Source organism: Oncorhynchus mykiss, chromosome 4 (assembly GCF_013265735.2).
Source record: "Oncorhynchus mykiss isolate Arlee chromosome 4, USDA_OmykA_1.1, whole genome shotgun sequence".
NCBI classification, from domain to species: domain Eukaryota; kingdom Metazoa; phylum Chordata; class Actinopteri; order Salmoniformes; family Salmonidae; genus Oncorhynchus; species Oncorhynchus mykiss.
Genome location: NC_048568.1, coordinates 23,251,464 through 23,271,904, shown reverse-complemented (window position 1 = coordinate 23,271,904; position 20,441 = coordinate 23,251,464). Strand labels below are relative to the sequence as shown.

At 44.0% G+C, this 20,441-nt stretch overlaps 1 protein-coding gene across 2 annotated transcripts in view; it reads left to right on the top strand.

The window, feature by feature from the left end:
- The window catches only part of rps6kc1 (ribosomal protein S6 kinase polypeptide 1), a 52,071-nt gene that overhangs the window by 15,481 nt on the left and 16,149 nt on the right, over positions 1–20,441 (top strand). Inside the window, exons 1-11 of one of the 2 annotated variants that reach the window (XM_036975941.1) lie at positions 6,971–7,247; positions 10,861–10,981; positions 13,345–13,460; positions 13,875–13,968; positions 14,090–14,149; positions 14,257–14,682; positions 15,334–15,458; positions 15,598–15,696; positions 16,801–16,848; positions 17,499–17,631; positions 18,638–20,389. In XM_036975941.1, coding sequence (XP_036831836.1) covers positions 7,014–7,247; positions 10,861–10,981; positions 13,345–13,460; positions 13,875–13,968; positions 14,090–14,149; positions 14,257–14,682; positions 15,334–15,458; positions 15,598–15,696; positions 16,801–16,848; positions 17,499–17,631; positions 18,638–20,389 — 3,208 coding nt within the window. In that variant the 5' untranslated portion in view covers positions 6,971–7,013. Of the gene's footprint in view, positions 1–6,970; positions 7,248–10,860; positions 10,982–13,344; positions 13,461–13,874; positions 13,969–14,089; positions 14,150–14,256; positions 14,683–15,333; positions 15,459–15,597; positions 15,697–16,800; positions 16,849–17,498; positions 17,632–18,637; positions 20,390–20,441 lie in introns of those variants that run through there. The other variant, XM_036975942.1, reaches the window with a different exon arrangement.

The window sequence follows — 20,441 nt, the reverse complement described above, 5'->3', positions numbered from 1 at the left end:
TCGGTAAAGTTTTTTTGGAAATCTGACACCGGTTGCATTAAGGAGAAGTGGATCTAAAATTCCATGCATAACACTTGTATCTTTTAACAATGTTTATTATGAGTATTTCTGTAAAATTGATGTGGCTCTCTGCAAAATCACCGGATGTTTTGGAACTACTGAACGTAACGTGCCAATGTAAACTCCGATTTTTGGATATAAATATGAACTTTACTGAACAAAACATACATGAAGTCCTATGAGTGTCATCTGATGAAGATCATCAATGGTTAGTTATTAATTGTATCTATATTTCTGCTTTTTGTGACTCGTCTCTTTGGTTGGTAAATGGCTGAATGCTTTCTGTGACTAGTTGCTGACCTAACATTATGATATGTTGTGCTTTCAACGAAAAGCGTTTTTGAAATAAATCGGACACTGTGGTTGGATTAACGAAAAGTTTATCTATAAAATGGTGTAAAATACTTCTATGTTTGAGGAATTTTAATAATGGGATTTCTGTTGTTTTGAATTTGGCGCCCTGCAGTTTCACTGGCTGTTGAGAGGTGGGACGCTCACGTCCCGAACGGTCCCAGAGAGGTTAAGAGCCTGTTTTGTTTTTGTGAAGACAATCACACTTATCTGAGAAGTAGAAATGAAAAGGAGAGAAACCGGGAATTGTAATAACTGGAGTTGACAATGTAAAGAATACTCTTTATTGTGGGCGTCTCTTAAAATAGCCTTTGGTTGTGCATAGTGCATTCTATGGTGTTGCCAGGGAACAGCACCCTCTTTGAAGTAGGAGGTGAAGACATTCTTCACATTGTTTGCCTCCCGTGTTGCATTGTTGGCCCCGTCCGTGCAACATCTTGTAGAGCAGCAGAACTCTGGTCTGGCACACGCCTGAGAGCTGCATGTCCCCTCCTGGTCCTCATTTTCACATGCTGTTTATAGATTTTTTTTATATTGACTGTACCTTTGTGTATCCCATGTGTAACTCTGTTTGTCGCACTGCTTTGCTTTATCTTGGCCAGGTTGCAGTTGTAAATGAGAACTTGTTCTCAACTGGCCTACCTGATTAAATAAAGGTTAAATAAAAAATAGAAATGTCCATCATGAATTTATGCAGGACACAGGTAGCCTTCACACATGCCTGAATTCCCCCATTCCCAGATGGCCCTGGTCACACTCACGACAATGCACCCAACTGTGAAGTCCCTTACACAGTAACTGTAGGTAATCATTTTGAAGGAATCTCCAGGAATCTCAAGGTATTTGTAGGTATATGGAAGATAATGTCATTATTAGACTTTTACATCAGCGGGTCATTGTGGATTACTAAAGTATAATATCTCTTATAACAAATCATGATAACATTGGATAGATAGATGTATGTGACAGCAGGATCATATCAAGGAAAATGAATACATACAGTGCCTTGCGAAAGTATTCGGCCCCCTTGAACTTTGCGACCTTTTGCCACATTTCAGGCTTCAAACATAAAGATATAAAACTGTATTTTTTTGTGAAGAATCAACAACAAGTGTGACACAATCATGAAGTGGAACAACATTTATTGGATATTTCAAACTTTTTTAACAAATCAAAAACTGAAAAATTGGGCGTGCAAAATTATTCAGCCCCTTATATGTCTAGCAAACCAGGCAACTAAAAGCAACTTTCTCAACAATATTTTTGGATACTTTCTAAACTCAAAAGCAAAAAATTAAACTTCCCTTTTTTAGGACCCTGTCTTTCAAAGTTAATTCGTAAAAATCCAAATAACTTCACAGATAAACATTAAACACTGTTTCCCATGCTTGTTCAATGAACCATAAACAATTCATGCACCTTTGGAACGGTCGTTGAGACACTAACAGCTTACAGACGTTAGGCAATTAAGGTCACAGTTATGAAAACTTAGGACACTAAAGAGGCCTTTCTACTGACTCTGAAAAACACTAAAAGAAAGATGCCCAGGGTCCCTGCTCATCTGTGTGAACGTGCCTTAGGCATGCTGCAAGGGGGCATGAGAACTGCAGGGCAATAATTTACAGCTGATTGTCCTCGCAGTGGCCACGTGTAACAACAACAACTGAACAGGATCGGTACAGGATGGCAACAACAACTGCCTGAGTTACACCAGGAACGCACAATCCCTCCATCAGTGTTCAGACTGTCCGTAATAGGCTGAGGGAGACTGGACTGAGGGCTTGTAGGCCTGTTGTAAGGCAGGTCCTCACCAGACATCACCGGCAACAATGTTGCCTATGGGCGCAAACCCACCACCGCTGGACCAGACAGGACTGGCATAAAGTGCTCTTCACTGACGTCGCTTTTTTGTCTCACCAGGGGTGATGGTTTGGTTCACGTTTATCGTCGAAGGAATCAGCGTTACACCGAGGCCTGTACCCTGGAGCGGGTGGGTGAGGTGGGTGGTCCGTCATGGTCTGGGGTGGTGTCATAGTATCCTTGTACTGAGCTTGTTGTCTTTCCCTGTAACACACAGCATTGAGATCCTCCTCCCTCATGTGGTACCCTTCCTGCAGGCTCATCCTCACATAACCCTCCAGCATGGCAATGCCACCAGCCATACTGCTCGTTCTGTGCATAATTTCCTGCAAGACAGGAATGTCAGTGTTCTGCCATGGCCAGCGAAGAGCCCGGACCTCTATCCCATTGAGCACATCTGGGAACTGTTGGATCGGGGGGTGAGGGCTAGGGCCATTCCCCCAAGAATTGTCCGGGAACTAGCAGGTGCCTTGGTGGAAGAGTGGGGTAACATCTCACAGCAAGAACTGGCAAATCTGGATGGATCTGGATTCGGATGTTTTCACTCACGAGACTCCCAGTTAGATAGCCAATGTTCCTTTTTGTAGGCGAAATAGCTCCGTTTATTCTTCACGTTTTGGCTGAGAAATCGACCTGAAATTGCGATCACGAAAACGGTGAAAAATATTCCAAATGAACTCCATAATATAGACAGAAACATGGCAAACGTTGTTTATAATCAATCCTCAAGGTGTTTTTCAAATATCTATTCGATAATATATCCACCGGGACAATTTGTTTTCAGTAGGACCCATTGGAAAAATGGCTACCTCCTGTATTTTACGCGAGAATCACTCTGAGAGCCATCAGGTGACCACTTACACAATGTAGCCGCTTACGGGTATTCTTAAACATAAATACGTAAAACTACATCACAATGCTGTAGACACCTTGGGGAATACGTAGAACAATTTAATCTGGTTGATAGCCCATTCACTGCTTAATAGGGACGCATTGGAACGCAGAGCTTTCAAAACATGAGGCACTTCCGGATTGGATTTTTCTCAGGCTTTCGCCTGCAATATCAGTTCTGTTATACTCACAGACAATATTTTTACAGTTTTGGAAACTTTAGAGTGTTTTCTATCCTAAGCTGTCAATTATATTCATATTCTAGCATCTTGTCCTGACTGAGCCTGCACTGTAGCTAGCTAGCTAATAATACTTTGTTTGTTCGTTTTTTTTTTTAAATTAATGTATTTACTTGCTTGGATAGGTTTTCCCAGCCATGTGGATGATTGGAAACAGGGCAAGAAAGTTAGTTTGTCAGCAGAGTGGTTTAGAGCATATTTCTAGATTACTGTGAATAAATTAATGAAAAGGAGAATCGATTAAACTATTTACCCATTTAATAACTAGACCTTCATACAAACTTGCTATACTGAGTTATTGATGCACAAACAAACGTGCTGCCAGCATGCCCACAAGCGAGCCACTCTGGGCGGCTGCCTCGGCACGCAGAAATGTACCACTCCCTAGTGTACACTGGCCGTTACCCGCCAATGACAAAATCTACCCGCCCGCATTTGGCAGGTATTCATTTCCAACCCTGGTGGGAACCCTGGTCACGGTTTAGCAGAGCCTATTAGTACGTGTTTACATACACCCACTCTAGTGCTAGCTACTTAATCTGTTAGTATCTCTGTCTCGCGGTTAAGCTATATAGCTCTGTGACCGCTAAGTTAGCGTCAGGCCACAAGTTGAGGGCAGATAACGTTCAATTGCTGTTATTTAGATGGTGGTGCGTATTCATGGATGCCATGGGAAGCCAGGCTTCAAAAATGAACTAAGACTTTTTATTTTATATCTTTCGTCGCTCTCGTCTCTTATACTTTTCCTTCAATTTGCAAGCGACTGAATTTATCTCACCGGTGGCTGCATCCGAGCGAGCAAAACAGTGCCCCTTTTGGCTCTGTGTAGTCCATCTGTCTGATGCTGTCTGGACAAAAAGAATATGACATTGTTGCCGCCCGTAGCATTGAATGAATGCAAGGGAAGCTCAGCAAATTTGGCCTCCCTAAAAAACAAAGATAATAGCCAATCAGCGTTGAGCTAAACTGAGTCTTGGCACACAAAAAAAAATAGTGTCCAGGATAGCCATTTTGGATTTTGCTTCACATCAAAAGCCAAACGTTATTGACAGAATTTACATTTTTTTTATCCTCCGTACTGATCAATGATTAACGGCGATTGATCCAACCATAAATTCATACACTGTGCCGCTGGCCTGAGAATGGAAGTTCACTGTCGCTAGATGTAGACTAATGTTAAAGCTGCAGTATCTAACTTTTTGGGTGACCTGACCAAATTCCCACAGAAATGTGAGTTATAGATCTGTCATGTTCATTGAAAGCAAGTCTGAGAAGCGGTAAATTTGATTTATGTGCGCCATTTCTATGCTTCCTGTTGTCAAGTTTAGTTTTTGCATCTTTTACTTTCAGTTTTGTACGCCAGCTTCAAACAGCTTAGATGGTACAATGATTTGCCTAGGACAACAAAAACTAAAAGTGTGTACTGTATGACAGTCAGAGACCGTTTCGGCAACATGAAAGTGAGGAGGATGGCATTGGCGTTTCTCTACTTGTAGGGTGAGTCAACATGTTTTTTCTACTTGTATGCACGCAGAGAAATCAGTCCCATGGACAGCCACATCATATTTAGCTTTGGTTGATTGGACGGAATTGTTTTGGGGATTTTTTCGTTGTCACTGTATTAGACTACGCAGAGGTGATTTTATGACTTTGAAATGGTGCTGGAATAGTGGAGGCAGCTCCTGTTTTCTTTGGGACTTGTGGTACCTCTGTGGTTCTAAAACAATAGTTGTTTAATGGTACACAATTGTCGGAAACATTAACTTGCTTGACCATTCTGTAGGTGATGTAACTATTTGTTACATGCAATATGCTTTGTGGACTTCACAGGACAAATGTGGCTCTCTGGTTTTGTGATGAAATAAAGGTGTGGTTGAATTTATTCTGCTAGTGTGTCTCCTTATTGTCTCGGCCTTAGGCCTATATATCATGGTGCCAAGGCATATGAACTAACAGGTTATAGCGAGAACTTATTTATCACAACACCGGTTGTAATGGCTTTTTATTTGTATTTTTTTGGCTTGGCTTCCCCATTGATTTTACCCACACACAGCTAATGCATATACAGTGCCTTGCGAAAGTATTCGGCCCCCTTGAACTTTGCGACCTTTTGCCACATTTCAGGCTTCAAACATAAAGATATAAAACTGTGTTTTTTTTTGTGAAGAATCAACAACAAGTGGGACACAGTCATGAAGTGGAACGACATTTATTGGATATTTCAAACTGAAAAATTGGGCGTGCAAAATTATTCAGCCCCTTTACTTTCAGTGCAGCAAACTCTCTCCAGAAGTTCAGTGAGGATCTCTGAATGATCCAATGTTGACCTAAATGACTAATGATGATAAATACAATCCACCTGTGTGTAATCAAGTCTCCGTATAAATGCACCTGCACTGTGATAGTCTCAGAGGTCCGTTAAAAGCGCACAGAGCATCATGAAGAACAAGGAACACACCAGGCAGGTCCGAGACACTGTTGTGAAGAAGTTTAAAGCCGGATTTGGATACAAAAAGATTTCCCAAGCTTTAAACATCCCAAGGAGCACTGTGCAAGCGATAATATTGAAATGGAAGGAGTATCAGACCACTGCAAATCTACCAAGACCTGGCCGTCCCTCTAAACTTTCAGCTCATACAAGGAGAAGACTGATCAGAGATGCAGCCAAGAGGCCCATGATCACTCTGGATGAACTGCAGAGATCTACAGCTGAGGTGGGAGACTCTGTCCATAGGACAACAACAGTCGTATATTGCACAAATCTGGCCTTTATGGAAGAGTGGCAAGAAGAAAGCCATTTCTTAAAGATATCCATAAAAAGTGTTGTTTAAAGTTTGCCACAAGCCACCTGGGAGACACACCAAACATGTGGAAGAAGGTGCTCTGGTCAGATGAAACCAAAATTGAACTTTTTGGCAACAATGCAAAACGTTATGTTTGGCGTAAAAGCAACACCCTGAACACACCATCCCCACTGTCAAACATGGTGGTGGCAGCATCATGGTTTGGGCCTGCTTTTCTTCAGCAGGGACAGGGAAGATGGTTAAAATTGATGGGAAGATGGATGGAGCCAAATACAGGAAACCTGATGGAGTCTGCAAAAGACCTGAGACTGGGACAGAGATTTGTCTTCCAACAAGACAATGATCCAAAACATAAAGCAACATCTACAATGGAATGGTTCAAAAATAAACATATCCAGGTGTTAGAATGGCCAAGTCAAAGTCCAGACCTGAATCCAATCGAGAATCTGTGGAAAGAACTGAAAACTGCTGTTCACAAATGTTCTCCATCCAACCTCACTGAGCTCGAGCTGTTTTGCAAGGAGGAATGGGAAAAAACTTCAGTCTCTCGATGTGCAAAACTGATAGAGACATACCCCAAGCGACTTACAGCTGTAATCGCAGCAAAAGGTGGCGCTACAAAGTATTAACTTAAGGGGGCTGAATAATTTTGCACGCCCAAATTTTCAGTTTTTGATTTGTTAAAAAAGTTTGAAATATCCAATAAATGTCGTTCCACTTCATGATTGTAGGTTGGTGATACACTGGAAAAAGTTGCAACTTATGCCTGTACACACACAGCCCTGAGGCCCGCTCTAATACAGCAGGCATGATCCCAATTACTTTTGTGTGTGTGTGGTCGGGAGAGAGAAAAATGGGAATACACACAGCTCCATTGTTGAGTAGTCCTTCTCTCTGGGAGTGGTGCTGTGTCTCGTGTCCCTCACACACTGGACCGGCAGCCCAGACCAGAGCAGTCCGAGCTGGGGTTCAGACCTCTGTCTGCCCTATACTACCTCTGTACCTGGGCCTGGATGTCTGGAGCTGGTCTGGGGCTGTTCAGGTTGGGTAGAGGGGTTTTACTGGAGTTAGTGAATGTGTGTTTGTCTGTAGAGAGATAGAAGGGGTGTGTGTGTGTGTGGAGGTTTCATCGTGTGTGGAGGTTTCATCGTGTGTGGAGGTTTCATCGTGTGTGGAGGTTTCATCGTGTGTGGAGGTTTCATCGTGTGTGGAGGTTTCATCGTGTGTGGAGGTTTCAGTGTGTGTGGAGGTTTCAGTGTGTGTGGAGGTTTCAGTGTGTGTGGAGGTTTCAGTGTGTGTGGAGGTTTCAGTGTGTGTGGAGGTTTCAGTGTGTGTGGAGGTTTCAGTGTGTGTGGAGGTTTCAGTGTGTGTGGAGGTTTCAGTGTGTGTGGAGGTTTCAGTGTGTGTGGAGGTTTCAGTGTGTGTGTGTGGAGGTTTCAGTGTGTGTGTGTGGAGGTTTCATTGTGTGTGTGTGGAGGTTTCATTGTGTGTGTGTGGAGGTTTCATTGTGTGTGTGTGGAGGTTTCATTGTGTGTGTGTGGAGGTTTCATTGTGTGTGTGTGGAGGTTTCATTGTGTGTGTGTGGAGGTTTCATCGTGTGTGTGTGTGGAGGTTTCATCGTGTGTGTGTGTGTGGAGGTTTCATCGTGTGTGTGTGTGTGGAGGTTTCATCGTGTGTGTGTGTGTGGAGGTTTCATCGTGTGTGTGTGTGTGGAGGTTTCATCGTGTGTGTGTGTGTGGAGGTTTCATCGTGTGTGTGTGTGGAGGTTTCATCGTGTGTGTGTGTGGAGGTTTCATCGTGTGTGTGTGTGGAGGTTTCATCGTGTGTGTGTGTGGAGGTTTCATCGTGTGTGTGTGGAGGTTTCATCGTGTGTGTGTGTGGAGGTTTCATCGTGTGTGTGTGTGTGGAGGTTTCATCGTGTGTGTGTGTGTGGAGGTTTCATCGTGTGTGTGGAGGTTTCAGTGTGTGTGTGGAGGTTTCAGTGTGTGTGTGTGTGTGGAGGTTTCAGTGTGTGTGTGTGGAGGTTTCATAGTGTGTGTGGAGGTTTCATCGTGTGTGGAGGTTTCATCGTGTGTGTGTGTGTGTGTGGAGGTTTCATCGTGTGTGTGTGGAAGTTTCAGTGTGTGTGTGTGTGTGGAGGTTTCATTGTGTGTGTGTGGAGGTTTCATTGTGTGTGTGTGTGTGTGTGTGTGTGGAGGTTTCATCGTGTGTGTGGAGGTTTCATCGTGTGTGTGGAGGTTTCATCGTGTGTGTGGAGGTTTCAGTGTGTGTGTGTGTGTGTGTGGAGGTTTCAGTGTGTGTGTGTGTGGAGGTTTCAGTGTGTGTGTGTGGAGGTTTCAGTGTGTGTGTGTGGAGGTTTCAGTGTGTGTGTGTGTGTGTGTGGAGGTTTCAGTGTGTGTGTGTGTGGAGGTTTCATCGTGTGTGGAGGTTTCATCGTGTGTGGAGGTTTCATCGTGTGTGGAGGTTTCATCGTGTGTGGAGGTTTCATCGTGTGTGTGTGTGTGGAGGTTTCATCGTGTGTGTGTGTGTGGAAGTTTCAGTGTGTGTGTGTGGAGGTTTCATTGTGTGTGTGTGGAGGTTTCATTGTGTGTGTGTGGAGGTTTCATTGTGTGTGTGTGGAGGTTTCATTGTGTGTGTGTGGAGGTTTCATTGTGTGTGTGTGGAGGTTTCATCGTGTGTGTGTGGAGGTTTCATTGTGTGTGTGTGGAGGTTTCATCGTGTGTGTGTGTGTGTGTGTGTGGAGGTTTCATCGTGTGTGTGTGTGTGTGGAAGTTTCAGTGTGTGTGTGGAGGTTTCATCGTGTGTGTGTGGAGGTTTCATTGTGTGTGTGTGGAGGTTTCATCGTGTGTGTGGAGGTTTCAGTGTGTGTGGTTTCAGTGTGTGTGTGTGTGGTTTCAGTGTGTGTGTGTGTGGTTTCAGTGTGTGTGTGTGTGGAGGTTTCAGTGTGTGTGTGTGTGGAGGTTTCAGTGTGTGTGTGTGTGGAGGTTTCAGTGTGTGTGTGTGTGGAGGTTTCAGTGTGTGTGTGTGTGGAGGTTTCAGTGTGTGTGTGTGGAGGTTTCAGTGTGTGTGTGTGGAGGTTTCAGTGTGTGTGTGTGGAGGTTTCAGTGTGTGTGTGGAGGTTTCAGTGTGTGTGGAGGTTTCAGTGTGTGTGTGGAGGTTTCAGTGTGTGTGTGTGGAGGTTTCAGTGTGTGTGTGTGGAGGTTTCAGTGTGTGTGTGTGTGTGGAGGTTTCATTGTGTGTGTGTGTGGGGGTTTCATTGTGTGTGTGTGTGGGGGTTTCATTGTGTGTGTGTGTGGGGGTTTCATTGTGTGTGTGTGGGGGTTTCATTGTGTGTGTGTGGGGGTTTCATTGTGTGTGTGGAGGTTTCATTGTGTGTGTGTGGACACACACACAATCACACACACACACAATCTCTCACACACACACACACACACACACACACACACACACACACACACAATGACACACACACACACAATGACACACACACACACACACAATGACACACACACACACACACAATGACACACACACACACACAATGACACACACACACACACACAATGACACACACACACACACACAATGACACACACAATGACACACACAGACACAGACACAAACACACACACACAAACACAAACACAAACACACACAAGCACACAATGACACACACACACACACACACAATGACACACACACACACAATGACACACACACACAATGACACACACACACACACACACACACACACAATGACACACACACACACACACACACAATGACACACACACACACACAATGACACACACAATGACACACACACACACACCACAATGACACACACAATGACACACACACACACACACAAACACACACACACAATGACACACACACACACACACACACACACACACACACACACACACACACACACACACACAATGACACACACACACACACACACACACACAATGACACACACACAATGACACACACACACACACACACACACACAATGACACACACACACACACACACACACACAATGACACACACACACACACACAATGACACACACACACACACACACACAATGACACACACACACACACACACACACAATGACACACACACACACACACACACACAATGACACACACACACACACACACACACAATGACACACACACACACACACAATGACACACACACACAATGACACACACACACACACACACACAATGACACACACACACAATGACACACACACACAATGACACACACTGACACACACACACAATGACACACACAATGACACACACACACACACACACACACACACACACACACACACACACACACACACACACACACACACACACACACACACACACACACAATGACACACACACACACACACACACACACACAATGACACACACACACACACAATGACACACACACACACACAATGACACACACACACACACAATGACACACACACACACAATGACACACACACACACACACAATGACACACACAATGACACACACACACAGGTTTCATTGTGTGTGTTCCTAGAGTAGTGATATTGAGTCTTACTCTTTTTCTTGCTCTCTCTCTCCTTCCCCCTCTCCCTCCCTCTCTCTAGATCACGGTGTGGAAGAGGTACAGTGATTTCCGGAAACTTCATCACGACCTCTGGCAGCTACACAGGAATCTCTTCAGCCAATCAGAGCTCTTCCCACCCTTCGCCAAGGCCAAAGTGTTTGGTAAGGTGCCGCTATTAACATATTATCTGACGTGTGTACGCGCGTGTGTAAAATATGTAATATTATTAATATGTAATAACATATTACATGACATGTGTAATAAACAGTGTAAAATATACACTAAAATAAACCGTAGTAAAATATTACATGACGTGTGTAATAAACAGTGTAAAATATACACTAAAATAAACCGTAGTAAAATATTACATGACGTGTGTAATAAACAGTGTAAAATATACACTAAAATAAACCGTAGTGAAATATTACATGACGTGTGTAATAAACAGTGTAAAATATACACTAAAATAAACCGTAGTAAAATATTACATGACGTGTGTAATAAACAGTGTAAAATATACACTAAAATAAACCGTAGTAAAATATTACATGACGTGTAATAAACAGTGTAAAATATACACTAAAATAAACCGTAGTGAAATATTACATGACGTGTGTAATAAACAGTGTAAAATATACACTAAAATAAACCGTAGTGAAATATTACATGACGTGTAATAAACAGTGTAAAATATACACTAAAATAAACCGTAGTAAAATATTACATGACATGTGTAATAAACAGTGTAAAATATACACTAAAATAAACCGTAGTGAAATATTACATGACGTGTAATAAACAGTGTAAAATATACACTAAAATAAACCGTAGTAAAATATTACATGACGTGTAATAAACAGTGTAAAATATACACTAAAATAAACCGTAGTGAAATATTACATGACGTGTGTAATAAACAGTGTAAAATATACACTAAAATAAACCGTAGTAAAATATTACATGACGTGTAATAAACAGTGTAAAATATACACTAAAATAAACCGTAGTAAAATATTACATGACGTGTAATAAACAGTGTAAAATATACACTAAAATAAACCGTAGTAAAATATTACATGACGTGTAATAAACAGTGTAAAATATACACAAAAATAAACCGTAGTAAAATATTACATGACGTGTGTAATAAACAGTGTAAAATATACACTAAAATAAACCGTAGTAAAATATTACATGACGTGTGTAATAAACAGTGTAAAATATACACTAAAATAAACCGTAGTGAAATATTACATGACGTGTGTAATAAACAGTGTAAAATATACACTAAAATAAACCGTAGTAAAATATTACATGACGTGTGTAATAAACAGTGTAAAATATACACTAAAATAAACCGTAGTGAAATATTACATGACGTGTAATAAACAGTGTAAAATATACACTAAAATAAACCGTAGTAAAATATTACATGACGTGTAATAAACAGTGTAAAATATACACTAAAATAAACCGTAGTGAAATATTACATGACGTGTGTAATAAACAGTGTAAAATATACACTAAAATAAACCGTAGTAAAATATTACATGACGTGTAATAAACAGTGTAAAATATACACTAAAATAAACCGTAGTAAAATATTACATGACATGTGTAATAAACAGTGTAAAATATACACTAAAATAAACCGTAGTAAAATATTACATGACGTGTGTAATAAACAGTGTAAAATATACACTAAAATAAACCGTAGTAAAATATTACATGACGTGTAATAAACAGTGTAAAATATACACTAAAATAAACCGTAGTAAAATATTACATGACGTGTGTAATAAACAGTGTAAAATATACACTAAAATAAACCGTAGTGAAATATTACATGACGTGTGTAATAAACAGTGTAAAATATACACTAAAATAAACCGTAGTGAAATATTACATGACGTGTGTAATAAACAGTGTAAAATATACACTAAAATAAACCGTAGTGAAATATTACATGACGTGTAATAAACAGTGTAAAATATACACTAAAATAAACCGTAGTAAAATATTACATGACGTGTGTAATAAACAGTGTAAAATATACACTAAAATAAACCGTAGTGAAATATTACATGACGTGTAATAAACAGTGTAAAATATACACTAAAATAAACCGTAGTGAAATATTACATGACGTGTGTAATAAACAGTGTAAAATATACACTAAAATAAACCGTAGTGAAATATTACATGACGTGTGTAATAAACAGTGTAAAATATACACTAAAATAAACCGTAGTAAAATATTACATGACATGTGTAATAAACAGTGTAAAATATACACTAAAATAAACCGTAGTGAAATATTACATGACGTGTGTAATAAACAGTGTAAAATATACACTAAAATAAACCGTAGTGAAATATTACATGACGTGTGTAATAAACAGTGTAAAATATACACTAAAATAAACCGTAGTAAAATATTACATGACGTGTGTAATAAACAGTGTAATTACATGGCGTGATGTGTGTGTAATAAACCCAGTGTAATAAGTGTGTGTGTGTGTAGGTCGTTTTGATGAGACGGTGATTGAGGAGAGGAGGCAGTGCTCAGAAGATCTGCTCCAGTTCTCTGCTAACATCCCAGCCCTCTACAGCAGCCAGCACATCCAGGACTTCTTCAAGGTACACACACCACACACACACTCATCATATATGCTGCTGCTACTCTGTTTATCATATACCCTGATGCGTGGTCACCTTACCCCTATACACATCTATTTCTATTGATCCAGTATCCCTGCACATGGTAGTGGAACTGACCCTGTATATAGTATGCTTACTTTTTTGTGTTCTTATTTTTATATCTGGTGTGTTTTTGTTCTACCTTGTTAGTTGTAGTATTACATTGTTATTGATTACTGCATTGTTGTGGTTAGGCATTTCACGGCACTGAAACACATGAACACACACATACAAACCTCCTTCAAGGTATTGGTCCACCTAGCATCACGTTGCTAATAAACATCTGTCCCTGACTCCTCATAGGCTCACTGTCCAATTGGCTCCCTCTTTGATTGGTTGTTGGTTGTGTTTCAGGGAGGGGAGGTCAGCGACGGCTCAGAGCTTATTGGACCGGCTGAACCCTTCTTGGACTTCCTGGCTGACAGCCTATCAGACTGCGGCTCTGAAGGTAGAGCGGGACCTGAGGAGTATTCATTACAGTTTCATCCCAGTTTAACCTCATATTTGAGGGAAAAGGACACCTACCCTCGTATCACTCATTGTTGGTGTCTGTGTGTTTCTCTCCCCAGTTCAGAGGGATCTCGGTGGAGCAGATGATTTGACCATTACCAGTCAGTCTGAATATGGAGGTAAAAACAATTTTGTGTGTGTTTCTACATACGTTGTCTGTGTGTGTCTACCCTCCTGTATTTGTGTGTTGTCTGTACTGATGTCTATCTATGTGTCCCCTCCCCAGGTCCGTCCAGTGACAGTGACCTGACCTCCCTGGCCATAGACATAGACTCTTTGGCCGAGCTGGACGATGGCATGGCCTCAGGCCGTAGCTCGCCCAACCAGCCACTGGGAGGCTCCAGCACCATCACCAGTACCCACAGCAGCCCCTCTCTGCCCCCCCTGTATGACTACCAGCAGCACCGCCATCAGCAGCACACCTCGAATCCAGCCCCCTGCTCCCCAGCCCCCGAGGTCAGCCGAACCAGCAGGACAGCGCTGTTCCCCTCCAGTCTGAGGAGAGGTAACGCTAAGGAAACCAAGAGAGACTACCTGGACAGGGCTAGTGAACACATCCGATTGGCCGTGCAGAAGGAAACAGAGCAGGACTACCAATCAGCGTTCTCCTACTACAGGAGCGGGGTGGATTTGCTTCTGCAAGGGGTGCAAGGTAAGGTACCCTGGAGGGAAACACTAGGTACTTTGTTGAGGAGACAATATGTTTGTTTGTTTGTTGTGCTGTGTTAATGGGTTCTGTTGAGAGGAAGCGATGGCCAGCCATTTGTCACTAATGACTGTTATTAACTCAACACCTCTTAAAACGTCAATTACAGCTCTTAGTCCAGACACACACTGCTACACTCCACAATACCTCTCACACTCTCTCGTTTTCTCTCTCCCTTTCTTTCTTGTCTTCGCTCTTGCTCGTACTCATACAAACACTTGCACCCCTAAACGAGTTCTGCCCGTTTAGGGGGAAATGGTGTATTGGTGCAAATGCGGCACGTGATTTAAAAAAAAAAAAAAATTTGATCTTTTGTTTAATTAGGCAAGTCAGTTAAGAACAAATTCTTATTTTCAATGACGGCCTAGGAACAGTGGGTTAACTGCCTTGTTCAGGGGCAGAATGACAGATTTTTACCTCGTCAGCTCGGGGATTCAATTTTGCAACATTTCGGTTACTAGTCCAACGCTCTAACCACTAGGCTACCTGCCGCCCCAATTTGATTGATTGGCTTTGCAATCTGAATTGACTGGTTCTAAGTGTTTGTATCTTACATAATTCTCCTTCCCTCCATCTCCCCCTCTCCTCTCTCTCCAGGCGAGCCCAGCCCTACGAGGCGGGAGGCTGTGAAGAGAAGGACGGCTGAGTATCTGATGCGTGCTGAGCAGATATCCAATCAGCATCTGAGAAACAGCATGGGTCAAGGGTCAACACAGACCGTGGTCAGTGGCTACAAACAATCTCATTGGCTCACTGATGCACCCGTATAATCATTATTGTAAAAGACAACATTTCTTCTCAATGACTTGCCTGGCTTTGTATAAGGTTATATAAAATCAATCTTATGTCCATCTATCTCAGGCCATGGGGGCGCAATGCTCTACCGCCACCTGCAGAGGTGGTCAGCAGAGTCCAGCCGAGGAGCTCAGGGCCTACATGGTGCTGGGGGTCATCGATAAGGTCAGTCTGGGGGAAGGATGGGTTGAAGGGCAGTCATATAGACTGTTTGTTTTAGGTTGGTGCAGATGGAAGGGAAGCCACTTTAGACTATAGAGAAGCATCCTGTGGGCAGTTATCATCGGTTCGAAGTGGTTTCCTCATCTCCTTTCCTGGATCTAAGTAGAAAGACTACTGTGTTACCCTGTTTTCACCTATCCATGTATTTTTTTAAATCGGCTAGGATCAAGGAAAGGACACGAGGAAAGGAAACCAGTGTGTGTGTGTCGGGGTGCCACAAGGTCAGTTTAGGTTACTGGTCCTCTCAAACAGCTGCTGGCAAAGTGACTCCAGCACTGGAGCATGAAATGACTTGGCAGGCAGAGCGGACATCGCACAACACAAAATCAATGGAGCTCAGCACAGGCCAGAGCCACAGCTCTATACACAACCAAACACATATCAAATGGACCCAGTGTAACACACGTGTTAGTGAGGCCCTACACACAACTAAAACCATACAATGTTTGCACACAACTCAGCAACACAACTAAACACCTGCGGGTATTTGCTCCCTTATTCTGTGCATATAAAAATGGCGGCCAAAGAAAGACAACATTGTTTTTTTCACCTAATGGACAATGACATACACAGCTCTTCTCCTTCTCCTCCCTCCTTCTCTCACTTTTAATTGGGGATAGGGGGACAGATGGAGAGAGCTCCTCACCCCTGCGCCTCCTCTCCTCTCCCCCGTCCCTGATGTTGGTGTGTTAATTATATTAGCGTCCTGGCTAGCACTTTCACTCTGTTTACTCACAACTCCATTCATATCCATTTAGCCTGCACCTGTTTGGGCCCAGCCAGGGTCACAGAGAATAAAACACACACACACACACCCCGCCACATATGCTCCAGCTCTCCCCTGAGAGAGGGAGCAGGAGAGAAATGGAGATGTCAGAGAGAGGAGGAGAAGTGAAGGAGAAAAGAAATGAAGATGTCAGGAAAGAGAGAGGAAGGGGGTGGTGCAGGGAGGTGAAACAGACATGATTTAAGAGGGAGGGAGACAGGGAAGAGATGGCGGGATACTGTAATGTTATTTCTGGATTTGAATGTTGTCTTTCCCCTCAGGTTCTTCTGGTTATGGACAAGAGAACCCAGGAGACCTTTATTTTGAAAGTAAGTCTATGTGGTGAATTAGTAGTCCTACTAGTGTGTGTGTCAGTCCCTAGTATTCAGGCTAGCTGTGTGTGTGTGAAACCCACCATGTATCAAGACTAGCGGTGTGTATGTGAGAGTCACCATGTGCCCTGAGTGTAACGGTGTGTATGTGAGTGTCACCATGTGCCCTGAGTGTAACGGTGTGCATGTGAGAGTCACCATGTGCCCTGAGTGTAACGGTGTGTATGTGAGAGTCACCATGTGCCCTGAGTGTAACGGTGTGTATGTGAGAGTCACCATGTGCCCTGAGTGTAACGGTGTGTATGTGAGAGTCACCATGTGCCCTGAGTGTAACGGTGTGTATGTGAGTGTCACCATGTGCCCTGAGTGTGACCTGTGTAATTGATTCTAATGGCCGTGTCCCTGTCAGCTCTCCTGCTCTGGTGCGAGACGTGTGCCAGATGCCATCGAACAGCACGCCACAGGCACAGACGACAAACACACACACACTCTCACTCATTCCTGCACTGAAGTCTAGAATAACTCAGATGTACTGTATATGTCTTAATGAATACAGACACAGGGAGTCGGGTTGGCAGGGCAATGTTTGCACAACCTCAATGCAATGTTTCTCCTTCATCCCTCCTCATGGCCCCTCCCTCCCTCAGGGCTTGAGGAAGAGCAGTGACTGTGGGAGACCCAAGCGGACCATCATGCCTCACTCTGTGCCCCACATGGTGCGGCTGAGGAAGTTCATTGTCTCAGAGGACACTGTGTTTCTTCTGCTACATTACGCTGAGGGTATGATACACACTTCTTTTGTCTCCCTCACTCTCTCCATCTTTCATATCTCTTCTCTCCTTTATCTCCCTCCCTTCACTCACTCCCTGCCTGCCTACCCTTGTTGTAGACAGATGTTTGATAGAGTTGGGTGTATGTCACAGGTCATTATTCTGAATACCAGGTGGTGCTGCGCTTCATTAGCTATGCTAACACCTGGGCATCCTTATTTTCCACTCACCAACGTGTGTGTGTGCGTGTGTGAAAGAGACAGACTCTGATAGCAGTTAGAGTAACTGCTATCTTCACACTTGTATAACTTGTGAAAAGACAAATTGATGTTTTGATTTTTTTGTTATGCACCTATTGATTTACCATCATTTAGAAAATGAAATTGTTTTTCATATGGCGTTCAAATATTTGATTGGCTAGCGCAATATTTGATTTGGAAAACTAGATATGATGATATGATGCTTCAAATGGTAGATACAATCCAAGTCTAAGAAAAGCACAGCTGAAACTAGTGCATTACAGTATAGCGAATCTGTCCCACATGGGAAGAGCAGACAAACAGCCAGCAAAGTAGTTGAGAGCAGACAGAGGGAGGCAGTGACCTGAGTGACATTCTCCAGTCCAACATGTGGTTGTTTTTCCTCCTAAGTGATCGTGCTGCCCTACTATCATTATCACCACCCGCAGCATACACCCTATTCAGTCTCATCATACACAACAGATGCTGTCCTACAATCACTCACACCACAGCTGGGTTAGAGTGAGTGTGTGTGTGTGTGTGTGTGTATTTGGGGAGGAGTGTGCTCGTCTCTGCCTGCCAAGGACAGTTTCTAAATGTTATCATGACCCTTGAGGTAATTGAGTCCCCAAAACAATTAAACTGTTTTCACCACAATGTTGTTTTTTCCTTCTATTTACCTTTTGAGCAATCCACCTTCTTACTTTGATCATTAAACAAGTTTCAATTCTCCCCATCTCTTTGTCTTTTCTCTCTCTCTCCCTCTCCTCTGTCCAGGTGGGAAGCTGTGGTCTCACATTGGGAAGTTCCTGCGTAACTCCAGCCCGGAGGACAGCTTCGACATTCCCTTCATTCAGAAAAGCCACACCACGGCAGTCCACTCTGTCCAACATGCTGTTCCCAAGCTGGGCTTGGACTCTGGCAGCTCTGGGCCTGGAGCTGGGTCTGGTTCTGGATGTGTGCTCCAGAGGCAAGGGGAGTCTTCTCTTGTCTTCCCCCAGAAGAGTGCTCTGCCTCCTGGGCTGGCTGACCGCCTTAGGCCCCAGTCGGACTCTGGAGCGACCTATGAGTTAGAGGAGTGCACCGACAGTTATCTGAATCTCTGTAATGAGTATGAGCAAGAAAAGGTAGAACCAGAAGCTCTAGGAGAGGAGGAGGAGAAGGAAGGAGAGGTGTGTGTGTCGAGAGGACAGGAAGCATCGTCGCTGGATGTCACCGTCACCACGACGACCACTTCCTCCAGGACTCGCTCACTGCTTAGCAACGACAGCCTCTGCTCTCCAATCAGCGCCCAGGAGCTGCGTTTCTTTACTGAGACGGCCGTGGATCACAACAACGGGCGTTGCCAGGACATCGGGCAGGACCACGGCGAGGTGTTCAGCCCCTTGCTCTCCCCCGCCGTTCCCCTCTCGTTGGACCAGTCCAAACGCACCCCCATGGAGTTCTTCCGCATCGATAGTAAGGACAGTGCTAGCGAGGTGACGTGGTGTCCTGACTCAGCCGAGCTGAGGCCCAAACCAGACCCTTCCAAACCGCTCCCCTTCCTGTCCACCTCTGACCTGGGCTCTGAAGTCACAGACCTATCGGACTTAGTGGAGGAGGTGAAAGGTCATGGAGGTGGGTCTGACCGGTGGGGTCTGGATGGTAGTGACCAGGGCTCTAATGAGTCGGTACCAGTTATCTCCTTTAAAGAGGCAGTGGTGGAGGACGAGGGTCGACCCCCTGACCTCCTGGTCAACCTGCCTGGGGTCATTGGTGGGGAGGGGTTGGTGGGGGTAACTGGGGAAGTGGAGGCCCTACAGGAGGAGCTGGTGTCCTCGGGGGTGTGTCTGGCCCAGGAGGCCAAAGCCTCCCCTAAGTTGATCCAGCCGGACGTCCTGCAGCTCCACCATGAGCTTGAGGAGGGGGAGGAGCTGGCTGTGGGGCGGGCCCTCCCCTCGAGGGACAAACGCACCACCTCTTCCTCTCCCTGCGCCTCCCTGTGGGACGACTGTGGCCTGGCCTTCGGACAAGATGCCAAAATGGCTTCCGGAGCTTCCGTACTCCCGAATAAGGACTTCCTCCCTGCCAGCGCTGTGTCTATAGTCCCGCTCTCTTCCTCCAACACAGACATTCCATTCGCTGACTCACTTAGCTCACTTCCTGAAAGATTAGAAGCCATTTTGAACCCACAGGTACACCCTGACAGTTTGGTTATTAACAGAGACGGGACGATAGCTGGCTCCAACCGCGGTCAGGATGGGACAGGGGCCAGCTCTGGGGCAGAGAGTGCACTAGGCGTTGAGTCCCAGTTCCAGGCCAGTAAGGCTGGTGTGTTTGGTGTGGAGGACATGGTAGAGTCAGATAAGGATGTGTCTCGGCTGTTTGCAGAGCTTGACCAGTTGTCTGCTGTAGCGTCCCAGGCCAGGATTCCAGAGGAGTTTGTGAGGTGCTGGGCGGTGGACATGGTCTCTGCCTTGGACTCACTCCATCAGGAGGGCATCGTCTGTAAGGACCTCAACCCCAACAACATCCTCATCAACAGCAAAGGTCGGAGGTCACGCAGCTCTACTGAAGCAACAGGGCTTTGTGATGGCTGTTT